This window comes from Chiloscyllium plagiosum, unplaced genomic scaffold (genome assembly GCF_037043375.1).
Source record: "Chiloscyllium plagiosum isolate Xiang-an unplaced genomic scaffold, Cpla_swu_hap1 HiC_scaffold_30, whole genome shotgun sequence".
In the NCBI taxonomy this organism is placed as follows: Eukaryota; Metazoa; Chordata; class Chondrichthyes; order Orectolobiformes; family Hemiscylliidae; genus Chiloscyllium; species Chiloscyllium plagiosum.
Genome location: NW_028270168.1, coordinates 21,779,716 through 21,804,901, shown reverse-complemented (window position 1 = coordinate 21,804,901; position 25,186 = coordinate 21,779,716). Strand labels below are relative to the sequence as shown.

General features: G+C 40.6%; 1 protein-coding gene across 2 annotated transcripts in view; it reads left to right on the top strand.

The window, feature by feature from the left end:
- The first annotated feature begins 323 nt into the window (after window positions 1-323).
- Window positions 324-25,186, top strand: part of LOC122563613 (membrane-bound glycerophospholipid O-acyltransferase 2-like) — a 66,252-nt gene continuing 41,389 nt past the window's right edge. The window contains exons 1-3 of one of the 2 annotated variants that reach the window (XM_087976800.1): window positions 324-638; window positions 9,119-9,224; window positions 21,555-21,632. In XM_087976800.1, the coding sequence (XP_087832926.1) occupies window positions 21,601-21,632 (32 nt within the window). In that variant the 5' untranslated portion in view covers window positions 324-638; window positions 9,119-9,224; window positions 21,555-21,600. Of the gene's footprint in view, window positions 639-9,078; window positions 9,225-21,554; window positions 21,633-25,186 lie in introns of both variants that reach the window. The other variant, XM_043717571.2, reaches the window with a different exon arrangement.

Below are 25,186 nucleotides of genomic sequence, written 5' to 3'. Positions count from 1 at the left end.
CATGGTTTAGTTGGTCTGTTTTCATGCTGTACAATTTATGAGTGTGTATGGATGTACGCTAATTTACTCCTGTAATATTAGGAGCATAGTGAAAGAGTTTTTTTTTGCCTTATTTTACACAAACTCAAGAAATTTGTCCCTTTTGCAGAAGAATTTATGAGGATTTGATCCCAATGCATTGAGCAGATGACCAACAGGGTGTGCTATGGGCTCAGTTCTGCACATATTCGGAAAGCTCTGCTCTCGAGAGAACGCGTCTGAGGGGAAACACCCTTTTGAAATTTAAATTTTGCGTGCGGCCAGATTTTTCTTTTCTTGGGGAATCTCTTGACTTAGGTCTCCCTCTCCCCACCCATGTTTTGGAAACAATGACGTTGTCCAATCAACGGCACTTATTCAGAAAGTTTGAGGAGTTGATGTTAGCTCCGGGGACTGAGCGCAAGCCGAGACACAGCAGGGAGTTTGTGGGCGTTCGGAGTTCTGTCAGTTTCAGGTGAGAGTTCTGTCAGTTTCAGGTGCATTCCGGAAGGAGATCGCCACTCGCCTCTCACTATCTGCTGGGTGCAAGCATGGGTTCAAGCGGTGGATCAGAGCTACTTCTGCCTCTCAGCGAGAGACTCCGTTTACCCATAGAACAGGTAACGATTTCATACATTTCTGGGTGAACAAAAAAGAAAGGGATTGCTCTGGTTTGAAACATTTTTTTCTAAATGGAAGTTTTTGCTCTTGCTTTAGTATGGAACTCGGGGTCAGCTTTGGCTCAATGGTATTCCACCACCCACTATCCGCCTCTCCTTACTCCCCACTCCTCACATCAAACCCCCATCCAGACATTCACGCATAACATCAAGGCTGATGCTTCAGTGCCCTACTGAGGAGGTGTTGTCTTTCAGATAAGATAAACAGAGCCCTTGTCTGCTTTTATCAAGTAGCTGTAGGATCTCACGGGAACATTTCAAAGAATAGCAGTAGATTTTCCTCCGGTGTTCTGCCCACTGTTCATCCCTGAACCGTAACTAAAATGCAGATTATCCAGTCAACATCTCATGGCTGCTGAAAATCAAGACACTACGGATGCTGGAAATGAAATAAAAATGTAATTCGACTATTTTCTGCTTTTATCTCATCTCTATTTACACGAACTTGCTATTTCTAGACAGGAGCTCGGGGTTGATATTTCAGTTCTGCTCTGAGGAAGTACTTGCATGGTAGAAAGTGCCTTTTTCAGACAAGGTATTAACCCAACGCCCATCTTTGCTTGAATAAAGATCTTTTGGCATTATTTCACCAGTTGTCTTAGGCCTGAACTGAACTTGTCTCTCAAACAGCACCATCAAAGTATTTGCAATTTGTGTGATCTTGCTGGCACAATTTGGCTGCTGTTCCTTGTCCACAGGAAAACAGTGACTGCATTTTATAAGTAATTCATTGGCTGTGCTAGGTTTTAACATGCAGCAAAGATTCTATATAAATGCTATTGTTAATGTTCTGTCCAACCATATGAAGTATTTTTGCCTTATATAGTGCAAGAGATAAGTTAAATGTTACTTTGTGTTCAATAATCTATAACAACTAAGTTGTATGATTAGGTAACTAATGGGCAGTCTATCCCAACTATCAAAAGCTTTTTTCCTCCTTTAAAACATTGGAAGTATTCCAAATATTAAACTAGCCAGTTCAAATACTAATTAATATTTTAATATTAGTGTAATAGCTTTTGCTAAGGAAGGGTTAGTGCTTGACAGACTATGTCCTGGTGAATGTGCATGACAAAAGTTAATTTTAAATGTTCCTGATTTGTATTTTTCAATTGTTATTTTCATTTTATACAAATATCTAAATTCTTTCGCTAATCTGACAAAGATTAATCCCTTTTGGACCACTTCAGTTAAAAAAAACTGTTGATTCAAACAACTCATGAGTTCAAAGTGAGAGGGGAAAGGTTTAGAGGAAATATATGAGGAAAGTTTTTTATGCAGAGGATGGTAAGTGTTTGGAATGTGTTGCCAATGAAGGTGGTAGAGGCGGGAATGATTGCATCATTTAAGATATATCGAGACAGATATATAATGCACAGGGAGCAAAGGGATACAGATCTTGAGAAAATAGGTGATAGGTTTAGATAGAGGATCTCGATCGGTGCAGGCTTGGAGGGCCGAAGGGTCTGTTCCTGCGCTGTAATGTTCTTTGGTCTTTGTTCTGTTAAAGCCTATTCAATCACCACAAAGAATACTCTTGTTTTTTTTGGAGTGAGCTCATTGAGACTAGATTGAAATCCAGTGTATATCCTGTAACTGTGCCAAATAAAAGTTTGGAGTCACAAATTACATTCAATATATTGAAGTGGTGTACTTATGCCTTAACCTAGAGTGGTGTTACTGCCTTGATATGTGCTTTGGAATGTTCTACACACTAAGTTTCCTCCTAGTATCTAACCTATCAAGACCCCTCAAGCATCTTATATATTTCAATTAAATCACTTCTTATTGTTCTAAACTCAAGCGAATATAGGTTTAAAATATTCAATGACTTCTGATTGGACAATCTCCATATCCCAGGAATCGGTTTAGTGAATCTATGTCACATTCCATCATAGGCACATATATCCTTCCTTAGATATGAAGGCCAAAACTGTACAGTAGTCCATGGTGTTACCAATGTAACATAGCAATGATTCAAGGCACCTTCAATAACTTCAGGATTTCTTATGTCATTTAACAGCCTATGAAATATCATCAATCATTATAATGGTTGAAACCATTTAGCCCAATTTTTAGAATGTAATAATAGTGAAGTCAAAGGTTTTAAAGGTGCTGGTTAAGGGATAAATATCGGTCACGATAATGGGGAGGGTACTGCTGATCTTTGCACCAGGGAATGGCATCTCTTCTGTCCACACAACAGCACTGTCAGACCTCCGATTAGCATGAGAACTTGGAACCTTAACAGTGTAGCAGCCCCTTAGTATTGCACTAGGAGTATCAGACAATGCGCTTAAACCTCTGAATTGGGACCTGTACCCATGATCTTCTAGCTGTGAAGCTAGGGTGTACCCATTGATCCGTGGCTGACATAGAGACTCCAGTCGGCTTAAGTGCTCCAGTGCCGGTTGGGGCGGATTGATTAAATGACAGTCCATAATCTTTATAATTACCTGTTTTGATGACATTGGATGTGCATCTCAAATCGAATGGTGTCCCAGCTCTCTCAGCTTATGTTAAGGCTACTCACTTGAACGAGATATGGAAGGGCAGCTGACATTACCAAAAATGAAATCCAGCAGAACATCTTTTAGGAGAAGGAAGCTAAAACAAAATCTCAGTTACTCTGAGTCAGAGCGGAGAGAGAATGATTTGCTGCTTTGCTTCAATTTCCTACTTTAATGAGAGGCACTCCTGAAGGTTTTCTTACAATGTGAATTTCCTCCAATTGCGCCATCCTAGCACAATTTCTACTGGTTATTCAACATGTTTATTCTCACATTGCCCCTCTTTCCCACAGCTCAGATAAAGTGAGCACAGTCTTCTGTTACTTGATTGCGTGATTTCTGACTTAAAATTTTGAAATCTATGAAAATTTGCAACAAATGAAAGAAAATACTAAGGGAAAATGGAAAGAACATATTCTGTCAGGTGTTGCACTCTGCAATTTTAGTGAAGATCATGAAACCAGGGATTATTTTCTGGGGACTGTGGGCCAACCTGGTGAGCCCCTGGTCTGCTTGGTTGTAAGGAAGAGTTGGTTGAAGCAAATCTTTCTCCAGCAGTCAGTCAAGAATGGTCTCTAAGTAGGTTTATTTTCTCTGCCAACGATGCCTGTGGCTGAGGGATGGAGTTAGAAATGTCGCTTTAGAAATAGAAGCAGGAGAAGGTTGTGCAGTCCTTTGGGCCTGGTCTGCTCTTCTATAAGATCGTAACAAATCTTTCACCTCAATTACACCTTTTTGCGTTATCCCTATATTATTTAATTCCCTAAGTGTCCAAAGGTCTTCTGCTCTCTATTTGGAGTAACTCAACAATTAAGAACCTTGGCCGTCCTGATGGTGAATTCCGAAACCTCTCTGTTCTTTCAGTGAAGACATTTATTCTCTCTTAATCATAGATTCGTAGAGGCATGGAAACAGACCCTTCGATCCAACTGCTCCATGCTGACCAGATATCTTAAATAAATCAATCCCATTTGCCAGCATTTAGCCCATCTCTCTCTAAAACCTTCCTATTCATACACCCATCCAGGCACTTTTTAAATGTTGTAATTGTATCAGCCTCCATCACTTCCTGTGGCAGCTCATTCTATACATACACCACCCTCTGTGTGAAAAAAATGCTCCTTACATCCCTTTTATATCTTGCCCCCTCACATATGCCCTCCAGTTTTGGACTCTCCCCACCACCCTGGGGAAAAGACCTTGTCTAGTCACCCTATCTATGCCCTTCATGACTTTATCAACCTCTATAAGGTCACTCCTCAGCCTTCAAAATTCCAGGGAAAATAGCCCCAGCCTATTCAACCCCTCCCTATAGCTCAAACACTCTGACCCTGGCAACATTCTTGCGAATCTTTTTTGAACCCTTTCACAACATCCTTCCAATAGCAGGGATACCAGAGTTACACACAATATTCCAAAAGTGGCCTAATCAATGTCCTACACAGCTACAACATGACCTCCCAACGTCTATGCTCAATGCACTGACCAACACAGGCAAGCATACCAAACACCTTCACTGCCTTCCTGGGACTCCACTTTCAAGGAACTATGAACCTGCACTCTAAGGTCGCTTTGGTCAGCAACACTCCCCAGGACCTTACCGTGAAACATATTTGTCCTGCCCTGATTTGCCTCTCCAAAATGCAGCACCTCACATTTATCTAAGTTAAACTCCACATGCCACTCCTCGGCCCTTTGGCTCATCTGATCAGAGCTTGCAATGTGATGCACTTGCATGTACTGGAAGCTGCATACACTAAAAGACAGGGCCTGTTCTTTGCGAACAGAAAGACACATGTGCCCACTTCAGTTCATTTGTAAGGACAATGCTCTAACCAATCAAAGCAACCTGCCTGGTTTAAAACTTTAACAAAAACTAACTGTCAGACAACTGTCAGTCATCATTAACCGATGCTCTCTCCATGGCAATGCCTCTACAAATCAGATTCCACTTACCCACCAATCAGCACTCACCTTTTTTACAACATGAATGTTGTCTTGGTTTTGCTTTGATACTTCTACAAGTTGCCTTGATCAGAGCAAGACAAAAAGCCTTGACAACACGTAACTTTTTTTTTGCAATGAGCTCTTAATTTATATTCTTTCGTCTATCTTTTACCAATCCTCAAACTATTCATTTATTTGTGGTATGTGGCCATCATTGGCTGGCCAGCATTTATTGCCTGTCCCTAGTTGCCCTTGAGAAGGTGGTGGTGAGCTGCCTTCTTGAACTGCTGCAGACCACCTGCTGTGGATTGACCCACATTGCTGTTAGGGAGGGAATTCCAGGAGTTTGACCCAGCTACAGTGAAGGAAAGTCAGGATGGTGAGTGGCTTAGAGGAGAATTTGAAGGTGGTGGCATTCCCATATATCTGCTACAGTTGTTCTTCTAGATGGAAGTGGCCGTGGGTTTGGAAGTGTTGACTAAGGAACATTGATGAATTTCTGCAGTGCATCTTGCAGAAAGTACACACTGCTGCTGCCTCTGAGCATCACTGGTGGAGGAAGAGAATGCTTGTGGATGTTATGCCAATCAAGCAGCCTGCTTTGTCACGGATGGTTACGCGTTTCTTGAGTGTTGTTGGGGCTGCACTCATCCAGGCAAGTGGGGGGTATTCCAGCACACTCTTGACTTGTGCCTTGTAGACGGTGAACAGGCTTTGGGTAGTCTGGAGGTGAGTTACTTGATGTATTCCTAGCCTCTGATCTGCTCTTGTAGCCACTGTGTTTATGTGGTGCGTCCAGTTGAGTTTCCTCAGAATATTGATAGTGGGGGATTCAGCAATGGTTAACACCATTGAATGTCAAGGGCAGTGGTTAGATTGTTTGTTTCTTCTTGGTGAGACCTGGTTTTTGTGTGGCACACATGTTATTTGCCACTTGTCAGACCAAACCTGGATATTGTCCACATCTTGTTGCATTTGGGCATAGACTGTTTCAGTATCTGAGGAGTCGCAAATGATGCTAAACATTGTGCAATTGTCAGCGAACATCCCCATTTCTGACCTTATGATGGAAGAAAGGTCATTGAAGGATGGTTGAGCTATGGACATTACCCTGGGGAACTCCTGCAGAGATGTCCTGGAGCTGAGATGACTGACCTCCAAAAGCCACAACCATCTTCCTATGTGTCAAGCATCACTCCAACCAACCAGCAGACAGTTTCCCCCCCGATTCCAATTTTGTGAGGGCTCCTTGATGCCACACTCGGTCGATTGCACCCTTGATGTTAAGAGCTCTCGGTCTCACCTCACCTCTGGATTTCAGCTCTTTTATCCATGTTCGAACCAAGGCAGTAATGAGGTCTGGAGCTGAATGGTCCTGGCAGAACCCAAACTGGGCATCACTGAGCAGGTTATTGCTGAGCAGGTGCTGCTTGATAGCACTGTTAATGACACCTTCCATCATTTTACTGGTGGTGATCCAGAGTAGACTGATGGGGCAGTAATTGGCTGGGTTGGATTTGTCCTGCTTTTTATGTAGAGGACATACTTGGGCAATTTTCCTCACTGTCGGATAGATGCCAGTGTTGTAACTGTACTGGAACAGCTCGGTTAGGGGAATGGTAAGTTCTGGAGCACAAGTCTTTAGTACTATTGCCGGAATGTTGTTCACATAACCAAGGTTGTTCTGTAATGAACAGCAAAATAATCAACAGTCCAACAGCTAAACCAGAATTGAGACTGAAGCATGGAAAGAAGCACATAGAAAGTGGGCAGAGTTTACTGTCAGTAAAGTAGTCCAGAAGATGAAAGAGTTGCATCAGACTCAAAACTTTTAACTCTGTTTTTCTCTCTCCACAGAGGCTACCTGACCTGCTGAGTTTTTCCAGTATTTTCTGTTTTTATTTTAGATTACCAGCATCCACAGTGTTTTGCTTTTATTTGAAGTTGCTTGGGTTTGGGTTGAGCTTGATTGAACACTGCAGTCTGGGGGGGACAGTGAGAGCCAGGTGCTCTGCTCTATGGAATACAACCACAGCCTATCTAGTCTCTCTTCAGAGCTGAATTGTCCCAATCTAGTCAACATCCCAGTGAATCTCTTCAGCGCCCTCTCTCTAGTGCTATTACATCCAACAATGTTGTAACCAGAACTGCTGTGGCTTAATGGCCATAAGTTAAATGAAGAACATGTAAATTGCTGTTTCTCCTGGAAGGCATGTCTGGGTCCTCAGGTGGTGAGGTCAGAGGAGGTGAAGGAACAAGTGTTACAAGTTGCATCATAAGAAATTGTGATGAAGATGGGGAAACTGGGAGAATAGATTGAAGTCCTGACATGAGGCAGTGTGTGGGGAAATGTAACACGGGAAAAATACCGTAGATACTGGAAATCGGCAATAAATACTCTTTAGGTTAGGCAGTATCTGGGGAGATAAACAGAATGTTTGAGGTTGAAAATCCTTCATCAGAGCACATTGACGTCTCTCACCAAATACTGCCTGATCCACTGAATATAATCAACATATTTTGTTTTTAAGGTGAGCAAGTGTGGTTAAGCTCATGGACGTATCTTGCATATTTGCTGATAAAGTATTCCCAGGTTTGGAGAAAAAGAAATTGAGGAAGGGAAGGGAAAAGTCATAGCTGGACCATGTGAAGATGAAAGAAGGGTAAAAATTGGAAGCCACTTGAAGAGCTTTTCCAGTTCGGGCAAAAAAAAAGAAACTTAAACTGAGAGAATTATTGATTTACTGGGAAGATGGTGAGAGAGAGGACCCAAATAAGTCTAAAGCCAGGAACATTTTTCACATCCAATTTAAAAAGTCCAGATCCCATGCAATACCCATTGCAATACTTTCTATTATGAGGAAATGAAATGAGTTATATATCTTTATATATTGTATAACTGTGCATGTCTTTTTGCGTGTTTTTATATAATAAATGCATGTGTGTAATACATATTTATATTTTCATGTTTGCCCATCTTTTGAGCTGTCATGTGAGTGTTCCTGTCAAGTGAGCACTGCACGGGAACTAATGAATCATTGTCACAATATTGTGACAACAGGCTAGTGTTGTAATACAGTTATCTGAAAGAAGAAATTATTGAGAAATACTAAGTTATGAAACATTGGAGGTAGTTTGGAAATTAAAGAGTAACATTTTCCCTCCCATAAAATGGGAATTAGATGTACTTACTGATATAGTGGAATCACTTTAAAGACAATCACATCAGCTTGCATCTACATTGCATCTTTCGCATGATAAAAATGTCACAAGGCCCTTCACAGGAGCTGTATCAGGTAAATTGTTTGACACTGAGTTGGACAAAGAGCTAATAAAGTAGGTGAGAAAAGATCCCAAATCCAATCCATAGACTGGGTGGTTTTAGACAGAGTAAAGTAAGTGTGTTCAAGCTAAGATGTTGATATGTGTCCGTCACCTTCTGTGTCTTCTGCACTGTCACCTTGTCTGTCAAAGGGTCAGTTTGAACATTTTCATTGATATCTTCAAAATATCTCACTGGTCTTGCCCCTCTTTGCCTCAGTAACTTCCTCTGGCTGGAAACTTATTACTGTATTATAAATATAAATTGAATCAAATCAAATAAATCAAAATTCACCATATTCCTCCAATGCTGACCTCTTGTACACTCCTAATTTTTGTCACTGGTCATTAGTGTTTGTTTCTCATCTGCCTGGGCTGTAATCTCTGGAATTCCCACCCTAAATCTCTTTGGCTCTTTACTTCTTGCCTCGCCCTTTTAAAATCGACCTTTCTTGCCAAACGTTTGTTCACCTATCCCTCTCCACTGTCATGGTGAAGCTTCTTAGTCTTTTACTGCATTGAAGACACAAAGAGATGACTCTAAATTGGTATTATAGCCAGTTCCAATCTGTAACATTTCAAATGTAATTTTCTTTTAAAAGGTAAATTTTGCAATGTGCCAACTGTTCGGATTATTCACAGCTTTTCTATTTCGGAACTACCTCCATCCAAGCAAGACCAACCATATCATCAGGCATGTAGTAGCCACCCTCTTGGGTCTTCACTTTGCATTCTTCTGCTTTGGCAGGTAGGTAGTTTTGCAAACTTGCATTTGAAAACCTTTTCCATTTGTAAAGCAGGATGACTAAAACCAGAAACTGGTATTGATGAGTTCTGCACTAAGCAACTTTGCCTTATTTGTATTCTGAGAAAACAACATTTTAGCTACATCAATTACTAATTAATGCACGTGAGTTTCAATTAGTGCCAGAGCACCAAGTGTAGAAATTATTCTTGGTAAAAGCAAAATAGTTTTATCACAATAGGATTGGGTTGATAACTTCAGTTTTGAGAAGTTAGAATTCTTTTCTTTAGAGCAGAAGAAGGAAGTGTTCAAAATTATGAAGAGTTTTGATACAATAAATGAAGAGGGTTTTTTTCTGCATACACTGTACTTGGGTCGCTAGACAAAGGACCTGGGTTTAAGATTTCCAAAAGAATCAGAAAGAGGCTTTGTCTTTTTAGTAGTGAGCTGGTTTGATCTGAAAAGCTCTCCCTGCAAAGGCATTGGAAGCAGATTCAATTGTAATTTTCAGAAGGGAATTTGCAAGGAGATTTTCCAGAGTTGTGGAAGAGTGGCATGATTAGCTGTTTCAAAAGGCTGATACAGTTATGATGGACTGAAAGCTTCCTCAGTGCAATATAAACCTATTGTTGTTCATCCAGTCAGACCACTTGCCTGGTTATATTTGGTTATTTGTTAGAAATATGAGTGAATCCAATACTGTCCTTTTATTTGGTAAATGCTCCTTTTCCTTTATCGCTTAGATACTCCCCTTCCCCTTCACCTTTCAAGGCAACTCAGGCTGTTACAAATCTTGAACAGAGAGATAGATAGGTAATCTGAAACTACACCTCTGCCGGTATCTGGATGAAAGGTAAAGAATGCATTCAGAAGATGAAGTAGATCGTGGACCCTGCTGAAAAATGAATGTGTACTAAATACAGGTGTTTGTGTACATGTGTATACGTATGTGTGTATGTTTGAATGTGTTTCACTATGTACCTTTTAATGTTTATATGTGCGCAGTGAGGCCAGGAGTGTACTGGAAAGTAATGTTCAGTCAAGAGACTTATAAAGAGGACAGATATAAAAATGAGCAAAAAAATACAATAAACAATGTATGAATTGAATGGAATCCAGGGCCTTTATTCTAATATGTAAGCAAACCCAAAAGGAATAGGGGATAAAGAGGAAAGAAGAGTCAAGGCCATAATCAAATCCTCCACAAAACTTAACAAATAGCAAAGCAGACTTGAGGGGCTGAATGGCCTGTGCCTGCTCCTAATTCATATGTGCAACTCTACAGTAATAACCTTGAGCACTTAGAGGAGCTATTTTGGAGTTAATTTGGCAAGACAGTTCTCAAGAAGTGCGGAGAAATGAGTCAGATATCTTTAACAGGAAACAGTCTTTGACTTAATCTGCTAACCACAAACATTCTTTCAGTTGAATGACTGAAAAGTATTTAGTTTCCTCTGTCAAATCTCAATTTGAGGACTCCACGCAATATTTCAGAACTATATTCACTTGATGCCAAAGAGACGTCTGAAACTTCTCTATGGAACACTGCGGGTGACACAAGCCCTTGCAGGCCACATTTGCAGCTTTCGTGCATTGCCAGAGCCAAATATTGGAATGACACTCATTTCCTACAATTGTTTCTGTTGATTATATGCTTCATTACTTCATAAGATCTAGTGAGATATACTCTTCTCTAATTGGCAGTGATTTCCCCCTGTGGGTGGCAGTTGTATAGGAGTAATATCATTGAACTAGTAATCCATAACTTTAGGCTAATGTTCTGGGGCCATGAGGTTCAAACCCTGCCATGACAGATAGTGAAATCTGAATTCAATACTAATCTAGAATTAATGGTGACCATATAACCACTATTGTGATGCAGTGGTAGCGACCATAGCTTTGAGGAAGAAGGCTTCATATCCCACCAGCCCCAGACATGCCACTCATATCTGAACAGGCTTGTTTGAAAAGAAATTCTATAATCACTGTCAATTGTTGTTAACAACTCATCTGGTTCGCTATTGCCTTTTAGGGAAGAAATTCTGCTGTCCTTCATTCATCTTGACTCTAAACTCAAGGCAATGTGGCTGAGTCTTAACTGTCTACGGGGCAATTATGAATGAGCAATAAATGCTGACCTAGCCATTGATATTCACATCTCATGAACAAATAAAAAATATCTCTTATGAAACTTGACTGCTTTGCTCAGTCTTCAAGGGTCGCTTGACCTATATTTGCTCCCATATCTTCTGCGTGCTGCATGACCACAAAAAGTGATAGGATTTTGCACCAAACCGAAAAGCATGCAGACTAATTCAAAGAAAGTGATTTGTCAAACTCATTCTTAACCACTGGATTCACAAAAGCATTATGTACCTATGTTTGGAAAGGACTAGTGTTATATTCTTTTCTGTGTCAAGAAAGGCAGCACTTTGGCTTAGCTCAATTCCCACTTCATCTTCCAACATACGAAACAGCTGAAATGGACCATTTGATGCTTTGTCCAGCTCCATCGTTGAATGAGAACATGGCTGACCTCAATATCTGCTTCCTGCATTGTCCCCATATTGCTTACTTTATTATGTACCAAGAACATTCATCAACTTCTCTCCTGAATCTACTCAGTAGGCTGGATTTAACAATTGTGTACATGTCCTGCTCATTTCCCTGGATGAAAGTGGGTCCAAAATTGAATCAGCCCTGTAGCAGTAACAATAGGGTGGAGGTAGGATGGGGGTGGAGTTCCTCTGAATCCTCTCTGAGGCCTTGACATCCTCTCTCATGCATGGTTCCCAGAATTAATCAGAGAATTTGCGACTGGCCTGATCAGTACTTTATAAAGTTTAACTTCCTTATTTTTGCACTCCATGCTTTCACTTATAAACTTGTGATGCTGTATGCATTCCTAACAATCTTATCAGCTTGTCCTTTATGATTTATGTACACATACATTCAATATCATTTGTGGAAATTGTAGGTTTCTTGGTTTGTGAGTTAGTAACTTGTGAGTTTTCTGTAAGCCTGAAGGCAATAATTAGCTTGTAAGTATTTCGGTAGCCATGGTTATTTTCTTTAAAACAGTTTTTGAGGCCTAGCTTTAGGATTACTGAGTTTTTGAGTCCCACTAAAAGATTTTTGTTTTCCTTGGATTGTTTTGCGAATCAGCATGGTAAATAATGGAGCCTCAAGTTTTGTTAGTGTGTTCTTGATTTTTTTTTAAGCTTAAGGGAAATATCCAAAGCTTAAAGAGATTTTTTTTTCATTTAGTTTAGGTTTTGAGCAAAAAGCTATTGATGAGGATAGAGTGTAAACCAGTGTTCCTGAGAAGGGAAGGCAGTATCTTGGAGTAAGCAATTAGTGCTAGTGTTGTGATAAAACCTTGAAGAGGTTACTGAAAGCTGATTATACTTAAGATCAAACAATTAATAAATTTAGAAAAGAGCCCAATGCAGTTCCAGTCCATAAGGTAAAATCACAAGTGATTTAAAACTATCAAGGTGTCAGAGACAGGACCTCTGATGTGAGTACTGAATGAGTGCTGTTTTTGAGTACCATATAAGGAATGCTTTGGGTACTGTACATATGATGTTTTTTTCCATATTTTATAAAGGAATGTTTTGGGATTGATTAGATTATACTTATACTTTGAATTGTATCATAAGTAGACAGTTTGTTTTACTCTATTTCATCTTTAATTTGTTAATATACTGCTGTTCAGTTGTTAAAAGAAAATCTGCAGTATTCTGTGTTTATGTTTCAGTGAGAGACCACTTAATTAAAAACAAAACATGATCTATTATGCCAGGTTTTCATTTTGGGATATAATTTGTCCAGTAATAACATCAGGGACCATAACACATGCCCTTTCTAAGATTTGTATGTATTAACTCCAAATTTTCTCTGTTCTTGCAGGACCTTTAAAATTATATCATGTTGGTTTTCTTTTGTCTCTTCAAATTGCTGTTTGTCTGCCTATTTATGTCCTCTTTTCCTCACTGTTTGCAACATCTTTGAGTTTTGTGCCACTGCATACATTAAAATTGTTCCAGTATGCCCTAATTCAGGTCATTGATGTCAGAAAAGGTAACAGTCCCATCACTGGGACTATCTGCTCACTGGGCACTTCATTCCATTCTGAGATAAGCCCTCACCACCTCTTTCTACTGCTCATCCATTAACCAATTTGGTATCCGGAAAGCCTCTGCCCTCTTAATCCTATAAATTTTAATCTTGTCAGTAAGTCTACTTTTCAGCACTTCAACAAATTAAAATTGAATGCCCATAAATATAAGATCAACTGCACTACCCTCATCAATCATTTTGCGGCGTCTTCAAACAGCTTAATTGATTTAGTAAAATATAATTTTCAACCCTGTTTCTTTCCATACTTTTCCATTTCCTATTCAGTTTTATCTCTGAATAATTCCCTTTAATTGACAATAATCTAATAGGCCTGTGATTACCATTTTTATCCCTGTCCCACTTTTTAAACAGGGATGTAACCAAAGTAATTCTCCTTTCTCTGATGCCACTTTTCATCTTTAAGACGGTGTAGTGATTAGAACCAAGTGGATTGCTTGACTATGAGATCTTTGATTGGGTTGTTAACCTAGACCAATCAGGAAGCCCAGACTGACCAATAAAACAGGGCATTAAGAATCTGCTCAGTTCAAGTGATTGACTCCGAGCTGGCTGGCCGCAGCCATTGTACTGTGCACAAGTAAGTAAAGTAGGCAAAAGTGAGGACTGCAGATGCTGGAAACCAGAGTTTAGATCCACATCCCTCAAACCCTACCCCTCCAACTATAATAAGGACAGAAACCACCCCCCCCGTGCTCACTTTCCACCCTACCAACCTTTGCATTAATTGCATCATCCACCGATATTTCCGCCATCTCCAAACGGACCCCATCACCAGAGATATATTTCCCTCCCCACCCCTTTCTGCTTTCTGCAAAGACTGTTCCTCCGTGACTACCTGGTCAGGTCCACGGCCCCCTACAACCCACCCTCCCGTCCTGGCACCTTCCCCTGCCACCGCAGGAATTGCAAAACCTGCATCCACACCTCCTCCCTCACCTCCATCCAAGGCCCGAAAGGAGCCTTGCACATCCATCAAAGTTTTACCTGCACATCCACCGATATCATTTATTGTATCCGTTGCTCCCAATGCGGTCTCCTCGACATTGGGGAGACTGGACGCCTCCTCACAGAGCGTTTCAGGGAACATCTCTGGGACACCTGCACCAATCAACCCCACCGTCCCATGGCTCAACTTTTCAACTGCCCCTCCCACTCTGCCGAGGACATGCAGGTCCAGGGCCTCCTCCATCGCCACTCCCTCACCACCCATTGCCGGGAAGAAGGTCACCTCATCTTCCGCCTCGGAACACTTCAACCCCAGGGCATCAATGTGGACTTCTCCAGTTTCCTCATTTCCCCTCTTCCCCCCCCCCCCCCCCCCTTACCTCAGTTCCAACCTTCCAGCTCAGCACTGTCCTCATTACCTGTCCTACCTGCCTATCTCCCCTCCCACCTATCCGCTCCACCCTCCCCTCTGACCTTTCACCTCCATCCCCACCCCCATTCACCTCTTGTACTCTTTGCTACCTTCTCCCCAGCCGCACCCCCACTCCACCCCCATTTATCTCTCCACCCTGGAGGCTCACTGCCTCTATTCCTGACGAAGGGCTTTTGCCCAAAACATCGATGTTCCTGCTCCTCGGATGCTGCCTGACCTGCTGTGCTTTTCCAGAACCACTCTGATCTAAACACAAGTAAATAAAGGGTGACTTGGTGATGGGATACTTGCCTATGTGCAGTTATTTCAGAAGGATTGGAAGACAGCGGCCAGAGTTTCTGCAATTTCTACCATTACTTCCCTCATCTGCCGAGTTGACATCCATTGGGAATCGGGTAACCTTTCTTAACAGAACTACTGCCAATCTTTTTTTTATTGTTGCCAATTTCTCTACTTCCCTCTTGCTTACTGCCATGTTGGCAGCATCCTCTTCTCCAGTAAAGACAAGATACAAAGTACTCATTTAGAAACTCAGCCATAAACTTTGCTTCCATAAGTTTGTGTTTTTGGTTCCACTTATTGCTCAGCTTGCCACTAACCTTCTTATATTTATAAGGCACAAACCTACGATATACATTCCAAGCTTTGTTGTGCAGACCTTGATGCAGCATTTCACTTGAGTGCTAACCAGGAATTCACAAAGGATTATCATAATTTTCTTGCTTTAGTGTACCGTTTGCTTTGTTGTCGTGGCAACTGGGGAAGAATAATAACTGCTAATATGCCAGCATTTCAAGAATACCAACAACAATCATTATTCTGAAGGACACCTCAGCCAGGAATTTGCTTCTGATCTACCACCGTGACTTGGCCAGGCATGCATTGGAAATCTCAGGGATGAGTCGCAGGGATTTCCTGGTCTTTATCCATTTGCTGACTAGCAATGCTCTCAGTTGCAACCAATATGAATACTTCCTCTATCCAGTGTCTAGTGCCATGTGTGTAGCAAAAGTAATGCCCTCTCGTTGATGCTTGCTAATCCTGTCTTGGTGGGTAGCACTTTCTCCTCTCAGAAAGAAAATTGTGGGTTCGAACTCACTCCAGGGATTTGAGCACACTTTAGACTAACGCATGGAGTGCAGTGCCAGAGGAGTGTTGCAGGATCAGAAGTGACATCGCTCAGGATGCAAAGTAAAACTGATGGGTAAGATCCCGTGGCACTATTTTGAAGAAAAGCAGAGGTTTCCTCAGTATTAATTATCACTCGATTAATATCGCAAAAACATATTGTCCAGTTATTGTTACTTTCCTCTTACTGGAACCTTGCTGTGTGCAAATTGGTTGCTATATTTTTGACTTCATCACTGTGACTGTATATCAAAAATATTTTATTGACTCTAAGGTATTTTAGGATCTCCTGAAATTAATTATTAACGTTTAAAATTAACTAAAGATCTGGTTGGAATAAACCTATGATTTGAAAGAGAACAGAGAGGCAATTTGTCTTGAACTGCAAATCAGGATTAAGATACAGCCAAAGTCCACTCATTTTTAGCATGAGATCGTGTTCTTGTAGAATGTCCTTGCTACTCTTTTTTTTATATATACACAGGTCCATGGAAAAAAGCGATACAGCCATCTTAAATCAATCAGAGCAAAAGAAACAGCAGTAAAAAAAATTTGGACAGCAAACGTTTACTTACATGTTGGTATATGCACATGTACATGCACATGTCCACATGCATATACATATAGGAGTGCATGTGCATGTGTACGTTGTGTAGTGTAAAAGAATATGTTTCATCACTTATTTAAATGTATGACAGGCTTTGAGGTTTGTCGTGGTTATTTGCTCTGTTGCTTGGCTACATAGTTTTAGCTGACCTCATCACGTAGGTTTGGCTGTGGTTCCTGACATCTGTCATCCTGCTTACTGAAGCAGCTGCTGAAACAGTTTCCTTTCTCAATTACCCGAAATGTAGCTTTTCATTCCCAACTCTTATCCTCCCTGACCCATCCCACCCTCCTGCACTGTTGCCAAATATTAATTGCACAACATTTTGCTCCTTGAGTAATGAGTTGTGAACACTTTGGGATGCCCTGAGATTGTGAAAGCGGCTGTAAAAATGCAAGTTTTATCTTTTAAATAGGGGTTTGGTGATGCTGTAGCTAAGGCCTTCCTAGAAAACCAAAGGGACAAATCTCATAATTCATTCTCTGGCATAAGTCATTGGTGTGTTGTATCATTATAATGTTTTATGTCTCCCCCCACAACCTCCAATCTCATTCACACATATACATTCCACACCTCAGAGAGTTATTAACCCCCTAAGATTGCCACGGAGTCCCAAGGAATAAAAATGTAATCTCCTGGACCCTGTTTAGAGCAAAGTTAAGGAGAAAAATTCTAAAGGCTTTTAAAAAAAAAAATTACCTTGTTTGGTTATTTCTCTTTGGTAACTGGTTAAGAAAGGGCTTCTTTTTAGTTGGAGTTTGGAAGTCATCTGACAAAATATTTAAGAATATGCCCAAAGTCATCAATATTGCTAACAGAAACAGTCCCCCTTCACCCCCCCCCCCCAGCATCAACACCTACCTCACCATCCCCCACAATTTAATGACCCAATCTTATTTTTCATATCCTCCGTTGTTATTGGAGAGGCAAAGTGACACATTGTATATCTTCTGACTAATCTTTCAGAAAGCTATTTTGAAAGATTAAGGAATGAAGGAAGCCTGATTCTTCAACAAAGATCTGCTACCTAAATGGTAGAAGTTGTGGGATTAGAAGGAACTGTTGAAATATGAAGTAAACTCCTTCTGTGTCTCTTGATTAACTTATTTTAAAAAAACACTCTAATTGATTTTAAAACTCCATTAACTAGATTTAACTTCCTTTAATTCTTTTACAAGCAAGCATTTCTATTCATAATCCAATAAACAATCAGGACTGTCAACCAAACCGTGAACTGACAGGCATCCCACTATGACAACAATAGATTTCAAGGTCAATCACATAGTAATGACCCTATAATGACAGCTCTTGAGCTTATGTTGATGAACAGAGTGAAGTGTGTAAATACTGCAGATGTTTTTTTTTTCAAATATTTGATGGGCCAATTACACCATTCCCTTTGACACAAAGTTTCCGCACGTGTTCATGTCTACTTCTAACAATCCAAAAGGGCATTTGACTATCCTTCCTGAAGAGTGCCTTGCCTCTCTGAAAGGTATTCTGGGACCTATCAAAATGAGCACCTTTCCTCTCTAAAAAAGGAATGCCACCTTTTGAAATAACACAAGTAAATTTAGCCTTTCCCCTACCAGGTCTAAAATACACATTTCATGCTTTGAAACTACCATGAGTCAAAATCAGATCAGTGGAATGGAGTTATAGTTTAACATGTACAGGTGCCTCTGTTAATCAGAGATGTGAAAATTCCAACTCACCCTGCTACTTTCCCCATCCCCTACTGCAAAGGCATGGGCTTGTGTGATTTGTTCCAACAGCACCATTTTGCTGAGATGGAAAGCCTCTCTGCTTTCCCCAGAATCTGTCCTTCTCGACAAAATTGCAGGTCATGATGTCAGTCAGCTTATGAGATGTCAAAATTAGCTCAATGGCCAGCAGTCCCACCTCTGAGTCAGCAGATTGTGATCAAATTCCACTCTAGAGACAGAAGCACAAATCCCAGATTCCCTGTGCAGTACTGCATGTTCTGAAGTACTCCTTTTGAAAGGAGATACCAAACCAAGGATGTTCTTCAGGCATCAAATATGCTTTATAATTACAAGTGCTCTCTTGGAACATTGTAGTAACCAACCCAGAATGAATCCAATGCTGAGGTTAGAATTTGTTTCAGGCTTTTCTTAATATGATTGGAATGATTTTGTTGTTAATAGAAACCAGATCATGGAAAGTCTGCTGTGCTGAGATTTTTCTTTGGTGTAACTTTATAGCATATTCTCTTTTACTGATTGTTATTTGGGTACAGTACACTGAGATTGAGACAAACTAGTCCATTGACTGAAAACACAACCGAGCCTTGGAATGAAGTTTGGCAACATTAAGTATTGAGTACAGGTCATGTTGCAGCTGTACAGGACATTGGTTAGGCCACTGTTGGGATATTGCGTGCAATTCTGGTCTCCTTCCTATCGGAAAGATGTTGTGAAACTTGAAAGGGTTCAGAAAAGATTTACAAGGATGTTGCCAGGGTTGGAGGATTTGAGCTATAGGGAGAGGCTGAACAGGCTGGGGCTGTTTTCCCTGGAGCTTCAGAGGCTGAGGGGTGACCTTATAGAGGTTTACAAAATTGAGGGGCATGGATAGGGTAAATAGGCAAAGTCTTTTCCCTATGGTCGGGGAGTCCAGAACTAGAGGGCATAGGTTTAGGGTGAGAGGGGAAAAGATATAAAAGAGACCTATGGGCAACCTTTTCACACAGAGGGTGGTACGTGTATGGAATGAGTTGCCAGAGGAAGTGGTGGAGGCTGGTATAATTGCAACATTTAAGAGGCATTTGGATGGGTATATGAATAGGAAGAGTTTGGAGGGATATGGGCCGGGTGCTGACAGGTGGGACTAGATTGGGTTGGGATATCTGGTCGGCACGGACGGGTTGGACCGAAGGGTCTGTTTCCATGCTGTACATCTCTATGACTCTATTAAGAGAAGTTTCATAAAAATATAAACTAAGGCAGTGAACCCGAATTCAAACAGATATCTTACATTAGAACTGAGGTGGGACATAGCTTCCGACTGCATATGCAACAATGACAACTTGTATTTATTCAGAGCATAAAACTTCCCAAGGCATTTTACAAGAGCATACTCAAACAAATGGAGACACATAAGAGACTATCAGGATGGGTGGCTAAAATACTTGGTCAAAAGAGGTACATAGATTCCATGATCTAAAAAAAACTTGTATTTATATTGTGTCTTTCACACCCTTGGGGCACACCACAACATGTTATAACCAGTGAGGTACTTATGAATTGTAGTCACTGTTATAATTTTGGTAGCATACAGCTTATTTGTGTAAAGCACACCCCATGGACATAATATGACAATGACTGGGCTATCTGTTTTAGTGAGGTAGGTTGAGTGATTAAATATTGACCAAGACGCCAGAGGGGTCTCCTATGCTTTTCTTCAAAATAATACCATGGAATCTTTTGTGTCCGATTGAGAAAGCAAACAGATGTTTACTGTCTCATCTAAAAGGCATAATTTCTGATAATACAGCACTTTCTCGGTTGTGCTGGGAGATATAATGCTGAGGAATCTGGGGTGAGGTTTTAAATTCATAACCTTTTAAATCTGATGTGAATGCTTGATTTATGTGGTGAGTTGAGATACCAGCAAAGTCACCCTTCCCAACGTTGTGCAATCTATGGTGGAGATTTCCCCTGAAGTAGGTGTTCCCACACACCCTGCTTTCTCCATTTGATAAACAGGCAAAACAAGATCAGTCACTACCTTCACAGTATCCAAGAGCATTCTACCCACAAAATCTATTGTATACTCTCTGTCCCTAAATAATCTTGGACACCCTGCTCATTATATGTGAAAAAAATCAAAGCACTGGAGCAACACAAAGTTTTATGAGGATGGCAACATAACTGAGAAGATGTGACTATCAGAAACTACTAAAAAGGCTTGGGCCCTTTACTCTGGGAAGAAAAGGAGATTGAGGGATGACCTGATAAAAAATCATTTATATAATGAAGTGTTTAAATAGAGAAATGGAACGAAGGCTGTGGGTGACATCAAAACTAGGACAGGCCATAAATGTATGTTAGTGACTAACAAGCTGATGGGGCACTTCAGGAGAAAGACTTCTGTCTAGGAAGTGGTGAAAATGTGAAACTTGCTACGCAGAAAGTATTTAGGGTGAATTGGATAGCTGCATTTGGGTCAGATGGAGAAGGATGGTAGGAGGCCTGTGTCGATCATAAAAATCAAAAGGATGGTCTCTTGTGCTGTATATTCTATGTAATTAACATCATCAAGAAAAGATTAACTGATCTTTCACCTGATCTGCCATTTGAGAGCAATTAACTATCACCTTTGCCTTAACAAAAGAAAAATGTCTGTACTTTGAAAATAATCAATCGTCGGTGACATATGAGTAGGAATGTCCTGAATGCCATACAGAACATTGTATGTGAATAAAATTCTGGCTATTTGTAGCTTGTATGGAATGTAAACACCAGCATAGACTTGTTGGGCTGAATGGCCTAATTCTGTACTTGGCATTCTTTGTAATTTGTCTGAATTCAGTAGAAAATCTAGGAAGTACAGACCTTTCACTTTTACTCTGTAAATTAAAAAATACTTGCACTTTGAAATATGTTGTAGCCATATGTGTACTGCAATGTTATAATTGTACTATCCTTTTTATTATTTTGTACTATATGTTTATTTTTAAATATATCTATAAGTAGGTTATGAGTTATGTTACTTATTTTAGTTCTATTGCCATCACAATGGGCACATGCCCTAATTATGATTTTTAAAACAATCATTTGGCTACCTATTTCTTTCTGGAAAAGCGCAGCAGGTCAGGCAGCATCAGGAGCAGGAGAATCAACGTTTCGGGCATAAGCCCTTCTTCAGGAAACGTCGATTATGCCTGAAATGTCAATTCTCCTGCTCCTTGGATGCTGCCTGACCTGCTGCATTTTTCCAGCAACACATTTTTCAGCTCTGATCTCCAGCATCTGCAGTCCTCACTTTCTCCTACCTATCTCTTTGTCAATGTGGTTCAATGTCCTGTATTGAATGTGATTTTTTTCCATTCTAGCTATACTGTTTACTTTCTGGGAGAAGTAATCCTATTGTATTGCGTAATGGTGACCGTGCATATGAAGAGAATTCACAAGTGAGTAACCATTTCATTTTCTGAGGTAATGCTAATATTTGATCAAAGTACCTCTGGATCATTTAACTTCTTCAAGTGGTCTTGGATTAAAGTAGTTGTTATAGCCATAAACTTTGATTTTGCATTTCATTGCTGATGTGTCTTGCTTCTGAAGCCTATTCACTGGATGTACGGGTTGAGTTAATTCTCTATTACTCATACCGAAATCTTAGTGATGATTGCTATTGGATTCCTTAACCATGAGTCATTATGTGGTGGAATTGTTCCTGGAAAGGAGCATTTCTTTGATCAAAAATCATTCTCGATGATCCACATACTCTACCTCTTTTATTTAACCATAAGAGCAGAGGCCAATAACACACCTTTAATCAATGGAAATCACACTTATCCTTGAAACAGAAGGTCTATTCAATCCCACTCCAGAGACTTGAGCACACAATATAACCTGACACCTTTTTGCAAGGTTTGTGAAGGTTTGTTCCTCAGGTAGAGGTTTAGGGTGTAGGTTTGCTCGCTAAGCTGTAGGTTTGATATCCAGACGTTTCATTACCTGGCTAGGTAACATCATCAGTGGCGACCTCCAAGTGAAGCGAAGCTGTTGTCTCCTGCTTTCTATTTATATGTTTGTCCTGGATGGGGTTCCTGGGGTTTGTGGTGATGTCATTTTCTGTTCATTTTCTGAGGGGTTGATAAATGGTATCTAGATCTATATGTTTGTTTATGGCATTGTTGTTGGAGTGCCAGGCCTCTAGGAATTCTCTGGCATGTCTTTGCTTAGCCTGTCCCAGGATAAATGTGTTGTTCCAGTCGAATTGGTGGTTTTTTTCATCCATGTGTAGGGCTACGAGGTCGCCACTGATGATGTTACCTAGCCAGGTAATGAAACGTCTGGATATCAAACCTACAGCTCAGCGAGCAAACCTACACCCCATAACCTGACACTTTTCAATATGGTACTGAGGGAGTGCTGCAATGTCAGAGGTGCTGCGATTGGGTTGGCAATGTGTAAATTGGCTGACACATTCCCCTCCATTACCATTATTTGGAATCTTGTGATCTTAATTATATTATCTTTATCGCATCATCTGCTGGGATCGTCCTTTATTTTATTTGTAATGTTGCTAAGCATATCTAATGTCTTCACAGAACAGAGAAACTAATGTTTTGAGAGTTTCATCAGTCCTTCCACTGGAATGTAGCAAGTGCGGGTATTGCCTGTCTTCTGTGTGTAATACTGAATGGAAAACTGTTGGAGAATGTGCAGTATTTTCTTTATTTAGGAAGTGGACTCACTGAATGATGAGGCCAACAGACATACTTGAGAAACCACAGGCATGTTTCCACTGGCTAGATGCTCGTGTTGAGAATCAGATTTGCATTTTGAGTGCCCCTGGATTGTGAAGCAGAATCCGTATCACACTTTTGACCAATTTCTCCAAATGAGAATTTTACTTGTCTGTCTGCTCTCCTACAAAATCTACTTTGTTTGTCCTTATCCCAGCCTGTGCTCCCTGCTTTCCAGTTTTTAATCCTATAGTTCTGACTCTTCACAGAATCATGGAATTGTTATGGTGCAGAAAGAGGCTATTAAGCCCATTGTGTCTGCACTGGTTCTGGCCCTAGTACCAATTTCCTGCCTTTTTCCCCATATTCCTGCAGACATTTCTATCCATCCAATGCCACTTCTGAATGCCTCGATTGTGCACCTGCTCTATCACATCTCCAGGCAGTATATTACAGAACATTTTTCCTAACATCTTGCTTCATTTGCACATCCCTTTAAATCCAACACCCCCTCGTTCTTGTTCCTTTTACAAATGAGAAAAGCTTCTCCCTATCTACCTTGTCCAGCCTGATCCTCATTTTGAAAATCTCTCAGATCTCCTCTCAGCCTTCTTCTCTACAAGGAGAACAATCACTGTAAATGGTCTTGTGATCATCTCAAATTTGACACCTTCTTCAAATTGAAATATTTCAAATCCCAGCAATCCGTCTGCCTCACCTCACCAGCTTCCCTGTCTCTACCATTTCCAGCAGTCCCACAATCGTGGGGATATCTTCTTCAATTCTGGTGTCCTCTACCTGCCAACTTACACCAACCCTCCACCCATCCCCTGTCATTGCCCTGCCATTGGAGGTCGTGCCTTCTTCTGCCTGGAGTCTCTGAGCTTGGGTAACCACTCCCTTCCCCCATCCCCAACGTCAACCTTCCCTCAGCTCCTTTAAGGCAGTCTTGAAACAATGACCAAGTTTCATGAGGTAATCTGACCTAATATTTAATCATAGAAATATACAAAATAGGAGGAGGAATAGGCCATTTGGCCCTCGATCCTGGTCTGCCATTCAATCTGATTATGTCTGATCATTCAACTCAGTACCCTGTTCCCGCTTTTGCCCCCAAACCCTTTGATCTCTTCAGCCTTAAGAACTTTGTCTAACTGCTTCTTGAAAATATTCAATGTTTTGGCCTCGACTGTTTTCTGTGTCAAAGAATTTCACAGGCCCACCACTCTGAGTTCGGAAATTTATCCTCCTCTCAGACCTAAATGGCCTACGCCGTAACTTTAGATTGTGAGTCCCTGGTTCTCGACTCCCCAGTTGTCAGGAACATCCTTCTATAAGATTCAATGTTGCTACATCCTGACAACGAAAGAAAAGGAGGTCAGTTATGGAATAACCCTAGAGAACAAGCTTTTGAATATCAATTTTCAATTTCTCTCAAGTAGGATGCATTTGTGGCTTTCAATGATTTTGAACCTGACTCATGGATTGGGGTTGTAGTTATGCCACATTTGGTCAGGGGATCAGTGAAACATCAATGCATTACATTTAATGTATTCCACAGTGGCTTTATGAAGCTGAATTTTGACTGTAAACCCATGGTGAAGATATGAGGATATGTGGCCAAACGTTTGGTTAAAGAGAGAGGTTTCATGGAGTGTCTTAAAGCAGGGAATGTTGGAGAGATAATGGATCTTAAGCAGTTTGTTTGAAAGCTCATGAATGCACATCTGCCAAAGTTGGTTTGATGAAATTTGCATGTATGAGTGAGGAACTAGACTCAAACCCAGTGACTTTGGAAGTTTGTAGGACTGGAGGAGGCCATAGAGATGCAGAGACAAGGCTGTGGTGGGTTTGAAAACAAAACCAAGGATGTTAAAATCATACCATGCCCACTGTTAGTCAGCAGGTGCAGCAATGATGGGTGAACAAAGCTTGGTGTGAGTTAGGAGATGGATAGATGAGCTTAAGTTTCTGGGGCTTCACTCTACAGGACTGCCAATGATCAGAAATACACCTCTCGATCATTCTTTACTATTGTGATGCAGTGGCCCTGATGAAATGCACATTTGCAATTAAATCTTTCTTAAGCAATTAATATTATTTATATAAAGGTTAGACGTGCCATACCTTGTACAAAAAGGAACTTGGGAATACTAATCTACTAGTGGAGAAGAATACAAATGCTAAGAATACAAAAAAATGAATCTGAAAAAGTAATAGTGATGATTAACTTTGTTGAAATCTTTAGGTTTTCATTGCATCACATCAAC